This window comes from Helicoverpa armigera, chromosome 8, assembly GCF_030705265.1.
Source record: "Helicoverpa armigera isolate CAAS_96S chromosome 8, ASM3070526v1, whole genome shotgun sequence".
NCBI lineage: Eukaryota > Metazoa > Arthropoda > Insecta > Lepidoptera > Noctuidae > Helicoverpa > Helicoverpa armigera.
Genome location: NC_087127.1, coordinates 6,592,401 through 6,599,991, shown reverse-complemented (window position 1 = coordinate 6,599,991; position 7,591 = coordinate 6,592,401). Strand labels below are relative to the sequence as shown.

General features: G+C 38.7%; 1 protein-coding gene across 9 annotated transcripts in view; it reads right to left on the bottom strand.

The window, feature by feature from the left end:
• Positions 1-5,437: 5,437 nt before the first annotated feature.
• Positions 5,438-7,591, bottom strand: part of LOC110375908 (uncharacterized) — a 62,212-nt gene continuing 60,058 nt past the window's right edge. For all 9 annotated transcript variants that reach the window (XM_049838462.2, XM_021334203.3, XM_021334201.3 and 6 more), the window contains one exon: positions 5,438-7,306. In XM_049838462.2, the coding sequence (XP_049694419.1) occupies positions 6,986-7,306 (321 nt within the window). In that variant the 3' untranslated portion in view covers positions 5,438-6,985. The remainder of the gene's footprint in view (positions 7,307-7,591) is intronic.

The following is a 7,591-nucleotide window of genomic DNA, read 5'->3' as shown; positions in this document are numbered from 1 at the left end:
CACAATTTTGCAGCCAACAGAGCAGCACAAAGCTCCAGACGCGGTATTGTCGTCGGCTTCAACGGCGCCACCTTAGACTTAGCACACAGTAAGTTAACCTTTACATCACCAGCTAAGTTGTGTGACCGCAGGTACACACATGCACCGTAAGCGACTTGGGAAGCATCACTAAAGGTATGTATTTCTATATAACTAGGAGCTTCGCATAGCGTTAATCGCGGGATCTGTAGATCTGATAAAAAACTTAAATTGTTAATAAACTTGTTCCAGGATTCCAAAATATCAGAGCTAACCGGTTCATCCCAGCCCTTTTTATTGAGCCATAAGGACTGAAGTAACATTTTAGGTATAATCACGCATGGACTGAGAATACCGAGAGGATCAAAAATCTTGAATGATGTAGACAGTATAGATCGCTTGGTAACTACATCACCTTTGTTGGGAATTACAATTGATATTTGAAGAGTATCGGTTTTAGGATTCCAATTTAATCCTAAAGTATTAGTGGATCCGCTTAAACTAACCTTGTCATTTTGATCAATGACCGATGATGACAAAATACTTGGTAAATTCGACCTGAATTTACGTAGTTTAAACCCTGCAGATTTTAGAGTGTCCGACACCTTGCGCTGAATGTATAACAGCTCGGACTCACAGTTGGATCCAGTGACCAAATCATCGACATAATGATCGTGTTTAATAATATTACCTATAAATTGATCATCGCAATCCTCTGCCAATACTGACAAACACTTGGTGCTTAAATATGTAGCACTTGCGAGACCATAAGTGACGGTTTTTAGACGTAAAGTTTTGATAGGATTTGACTCATCACTTCTCCAAAGTATTAATTGTAAATTACGATCCTTTTCATCTAGTTCAACCATCCTAAAGAATTTTTCAATATCGGCTGTCAAAATGTATTTGTACTGACGAGCTCGAATCAAAATAGAAAAGATTGAGTCTTGAACATTGGGACCGACCATCTGTAGGTCGTTCAGAGAGAAACCTGAGGAAGTTCGTGCCGATCCATCAAAGACAACACGTGTCTTTGTCGTTTCACTGTTTTGTTTAAACACTGCATGATGGCAAAGATAATAGGATGGAACGGGATTTATAATCGGACATTCCTCTAAATGGCCTAGCTCTAAATATTCTTGAATGAAATTTGAATATTGTAACTTTAATTCTGGATTCTTACGGAAACGTTTTTCTAAATACAATAATCGTTTCTTGGCCATTGCGTAAGAATCTCCTAAACAATCTGGACTATCAATTAGAGGCAGCCTAACACAAAATCTGCCAGATTCTAAACGGTAAGTATTACGATAAAAGTGGTCTTCACAAGCCTGCTCAATTTTACTAAAATATTGCTTATCTGGAACTTGCTCCAGTTCCCAAAACTTTGTTAATTGAGAATTAATATCGGAATTATTGCATTCGTCACTATCACTGATTGAAACATGACACGGAATACTCTTTGGTAACGAACGATTCCTTAAACTTGGAAAAATAGGGCCGGCGACTAGCCAACCTAGCTTTGAGCTACGTAGCTTGGGCATGTTATGACCTAATGCTAGCTGATCACATCCTAATAGGTCCCAAAATAGGTCCGCACCTATCAAGATGTCTATTGCCGAAGGCTGATTAAAATTGGGATCAGCTAACTGTATGTCTCGTGGGATATTAAGTTGACTAATATCTATAGATTGTTTAGGAATAGCACCTGTTAACTGGTTCAACACATAAAATGATTGTACAACACTGTAGTCGTTGCTAAATGAATTTAATCGGGCAATGCAACTTTTATTTACATGTTCCGCTAAGTTGTTGCCTATACCAATAACGTTTATAGTATTTATAGTACATACCTGTAATGATAACTTGTTCATGAGTGACTGGCTAATAAATGAGGACTGACTTCCACAGTCTAATAAAGCACGCACTCGAAATTGCTTGTTTGTTTGAGGATTGATAACGTTTACCATGGCTGTTGACAAAAGAATATGATTTTCTACGAAATTATCACTAATCGAATTATTAACTGATATTTCACTTGAACCGCGATCTGTGTTAGTGCTATTGCTGCTGACTGTACTAGTATTACCTGTGCTAGCATTGTTAGAATTAGGTAAATGCAAGAGTGAGTTGTGTCTACGCTTGCACTCACGACAGGGACCCAACTTGCAATCACGTGCACGATGCCCAGTTCGTAAACAATTGGAGCATAAGTGCAACTTAAATGCTTCGTCTCGTCGTTCTTGAACACTCTTCGCTAGGAATGTAGGGCAGTCGTAAATCCAGTGGTCACCTTTACAGACAACGCACTGCTTAGTGACAGAGCCGGTGTTCTGAACTGTAGATGAAAACGACTTAGTGCTACGAGAATTATTATTATTATTTTGGCGTGATTGTGTAGCCTTGGGTGTGTCAGACTTGTTTTGGAACATAGTTGCTAACACATCAGCGCGATCAGTTAGGAACTTATTGAAGTCCTTTAGAGTGGGGAGATCGGACAAACTATTACGGTGTTCTTCCCACTTCATAGCAGTACGATTATCTAACTTAGGTATAAGAATTTTGATAATTATCATATCAAGCAGCTCATCTTGTTTAGCTAAGCTTGATAATGCTCGCAAGTTTTTTGTTACGTGGTCAACTAGAAACCTCAGTGATTTGTCTGATTCACGTTTGTGTTGTTGCTGTGTCGATTCAAAATATAACAATGAATTGAGGTGTTGATTTATAAGCTGGCGCTTGTTATCGTAACGATCGCACAAAAGCTGCCATGCAGTTTCATAATTAGTTTCGCAAATCTCTAAATTAGAAATAATTCGCGCAGCTTCATTTTCGAGATACGATACCAAATAATGGAACTTATGAATAGGCTTGATACGCTCATTGTTATGAATAAGCGACAAATAGGTATCTCGGAACTCAAGCCAGCGGAAATAAGCGCCATCGAACTTTGCAATTTGTATTTGTGGTAATTTAAAATCAACATGATGACAATGAGTTGACTGATCGTGATGACATTGTGATGAATTGTGCGAATCAGAATAGTGAGAAGTAGTCTTATACTTGTCAAGTTGCTCTTCAGCAATTGCCAGATGTGAGGTGAAGATCTGCTCAATTCCATCACGTTCATCAATCTCAGAGTCCATATTATCGCAATTAATAACCTCAATCTGAGCCTGTAGTTCATCGAATTTGCTAGACATAGCTCGTATTTTATCAATATTAATTTCTAACTCTTTAATTTGGGTTTTTGATAATTTTAAAGAGCATACTACATCTAAATACTTTTTAAATTTCGTTAAACGACCTTTGACCGAGCTACGTTTAGCAAATAGCTCCTTCAATTGTTTTGCATTACTGTCTTTATCTTCGCTTAAAGACATTTTGTTTATTAATTAATAGTATGTAACAACAACAAACGACAAACTAGTACTTAAGAAAGTATTATAGGTGATTGAGTAATCTAAACAGTAACACACTAATGCAAAATGAAGGAATAAAGTTATATGTTCAACTCTTATCTGATACTCCCTCGGCGACACCTGGGGCCCGAACGCAGCCACGCGGCAGCAGCGCGGTAACAGCGCGGCAGCAGCGCGGCGGCGGCTCGGCGCGGCGCGTGGCGAAGCGCAGACGCTTCGTCACCCGAACGCGGCTAGCGGTAGTCAACGTCGGGCGGCGCCGAATTCCCTGGAATAGTCGGCCAAAATATTTGAAATAATGTGAACTAGAATAATGACACGCACTATTGGGAGGGTGGCTAAGTTTAGGCCTTCAGATTACCCAGCAGAATGAAAATATCGGGAATGTAATTACTAATAGGTGTTTAGATACTCAAGTATTATTTATTTATGAACTTATTTTCATGAAATTACTGTTATTTTAATGAATTTATGATTTTACAAATGATTACGTAGGTAGTTGACAATAAATTATGGATTTTAATTGTACTATTTTAGGAGATTTACTGATTGTTTACTTGAAATAAGCCTTAAAATTGCTAGATATTTTGTTAAACTAATGAAATACACAAGTGGAGTGTACCAAACAGCGACCTTTCGATAGGAAAAATGGGTTCAGGTATTAGGGTAAATCGTAGGAATGGCACTTAACTGATAGGCGAGACGGCTGCTTCTGGCTGCACTGGTCCTCGCTGGTGGCTGTGGTACTGATAGGTACACGAGCTGCTCGCAGATGTTGACGAAATTCTCGGACTGACGTGGCAGGCTGACGGTGAACCTCGACGGAGTAGAAGCTAAGGCTGGGCGCGGCGAGTTCTTCTGACCGACCTGGCTGGCTTAGTTGTCTTCTATTATAGTGTTCTTGCGTCTGTAGTCCTCCACGATGAATCTTTGGTAGATTTCCTTTTAGTGAGAATTCCTTTGTCTTCGTAGTCGATCCGAATTTTTGCAAATCCGTCCTGTCACGGTCGCCATTTAATGTCCAGTGGTGGACATTTGGAAGTTTAATAATGAAAACCTCAGTTTCTTCGCAATACAGGTTTAATAATCTGAATTCTTGATATTTTACAAAATGAAATTATAGATTTTCTGGCGACGCAACCGTGTACAATATAGAAGTGAGTAATATAAAAAGTTTGCGGGTGAACGTAAAACAAAAAATAATTATTTGATAGTATCACATCAAAGTGTAACTTGTTGCTATTAAAAATCACTAGGCGTAGGTATGGCGCAGACAGTCCTTAACGCAAATTGGAATGTTTATTACATCCATGTACGGTTTTGTCAAATCAAAATTCGTTTATTCAAACTTGCATTGCGTGCTTGCATCGTTTATTCATTTTGCAGCCAAGTTTCAAGGTTCGGACGTCAGAAATTTACAAATGACAGCCCCCAAAACCCACCTACAATCTATGTACTCCCCTATGTATACTATGTACACTGTATGAACTTACCTATGTATTTCCTTATGTACACTCTATGAACTCCCGTATGTATTCACTTATGTACACTCTATGTAGGTACTCCCCTATGTACTCTCTATATACTTCCCTATGTATTTCCTGATTTACGCTCTATGTACTCCCTTATGTATTTCCTTCTATACACTCTATGAACTCCCCTATGTATTTCCTTATGTAAACTCTATGAACTCCCTTATGTACAATAGGAACTAAACTATGTACAGTCTATGAACTCAGCTATATATTTTCTCATGTACACTCTATGTCCTGTCCTATGTATTTCCTTATGTACACTCTATGTACTCCCCTATATACTCTCTATGAACTCCCCTATGTATTTCCTTATGTACAACCTTATTCTGTTTCTATAAGACAAGCACAAAAATCTAGTTATAAAAGTTGCCAGTTCTTCATGCAGGTAATAGTGGAAATATGAGTTCACATGTATCTGCTCATACCCTTGAGCGTTGTAACAGGACAAATAAAACCAGAATATCTCTCAACAACATTTATTTTTTGTTTTTATATACACTCTTATCTTCAAAACTTTGTACAATGTACAAATAATAAATGCACAACTTCAGCATTGTAAATTCCTCATAAAGACTTGCAGGCACGCGCTATTTGAATCAATTAGAATAAGCACACGGTTTAAGTATTATTTAAAAAACAGTATTGGTCCCATTTTTAAACACTCGAAAGCACACGGCTGTTAATGTACGTCAATTAATGATTTTACTATTAGGTAATGGCAGTACCTAATTCTACTCCTAAAGTTGTTAGGCCACGAGATCCATAGTGAAAAGATTCTCGAGTATTAAGATCTATCCCTAGACTATCAACTCGTTAGTATCCGATTACAATACTATGTTCGGTTTCGTATTTTGACTGCATTATTAACTTCAAATCAACTGCAATAAACATGCCCAAATCGTCAATCTAATACAGTACAATTTTGAGAAGTTGTTCATTGGACATATTGACTAGCACATGCCCAACGCATGTTAGTTCCTATTTCGTTTTGAAAAGCACTTATAATGAGCGTCACTTTGTTCGAAATATTTAAGTTGTGCAATCAGAATATGTACAAATTACAAATTATTATGCATGACTGGATGATCTAACAGAACATTAAGTAAATATGCTTTAATTTGAAGACTAGAATAGACAAATCGGAACAGGAAACTAATAATACCTCCACTAAGAATATTAACGCGGTAGTCAACTAAAATGATGATACTAACGGGCATTATCACAACGACAAGCTAACAATGATTTTCAAATCAAAACTTCTAATTCAATATTTTAACAACATTGTTCAGACAACGATCAATTCTAATTCGTCACATGTTGTTCACCTATCAATCGGATTTCTATTTGTTTACAATGGTTGTTTGTTATAGCAGCAGTGATCGGTCGTAGTGTGTCTTATAACTACAGGTTCGTGAGCAAACTACGCTAAGAAAACAGCTGTATTCGATAACACTGATGTGCACATACACCAGTGACAACGCTGAGAGGACTTTGAGTTAATGGCACAGTGACGTAGGACACTACTACTGCTTGTATACTTATAATTGATAATGAACAGATATGTACGGGTGTGTGTTGTCACCCGACCGACCCGGCGCACGGCAGCGGCCGGCCCGATGACTTATCCTACTTTACAATTATTTGGAACCACAGAGGTGCTCTGTTTGGAACACAATTTATAAAATAATTATTGGAAGAGTTTATCACTTATCTAACTATAGGTACATATTTAACAAAACACTATTTTACAAAAATTTCATAATTATGTACAGAGCAGGAAATAAGTAACTAATAATAACTTCCCTATTATCACATAAGTACGCAACGCTCTTACTCGACCACCTTATAGTAATTAAAACAATAGTTTCATGTTAGGATATGTAGTACGTACAATATAAATATAATACCATGACATTGTTGCGATTTCAACAATGTGGACTATTCTATATACGAGTCTCATCACATGAAACAGCAGTCGATTTAAAGTAACAAAGTTGTCCAGCCGGGCTTTCATCTGATGGCGTGCGTGGGGTTGTAGGGCGGCGGCGGCGTCTTGGGCACCTGCGAGCGGTGCACGGGCGCGATGGCGGCCAGCGGGCTGGTGGGCATGGAGTCGTCGGGCTGGCCGGGGATGACGGCCACGTCCGTGAGGTGCGGCGCGCTCGGCAGCTCGTGGCGCCCGCTGCTGGTGGCCGGCAGCAGCCGCGCGGGGTTCAGCTTGATAGCGTCGTCGTACGTCGGCGGGGCTCCCGCCACCGTGTCGTAGTCTGGAGGCTTTTGCTGCATTGTCTCCTCATCCGGCATCGATATTACGTGGATGGGGTCGTCAATCTGAAAATGATAAGCATAGAGGTTAGGCGAGCAAAATCACATTGTACTGCCCAGGAATTGTTTGGGTTATTCCTAATAAACTACTTAATTATGATGGGTTTATAATAAGTAGGTATAATTTATGCCTATTATAGTTTAGCATGGCTTGATTACGACTATGTAAGAACAGATATAGGTAACAAAAACAATTTTATCAAATTAATCTTAATTTCGGTCTAATAACATTGGTAATTGTAATGCAACATGGCATATTAGAACTTGAGGGGACGGAAAACAAATATTTAC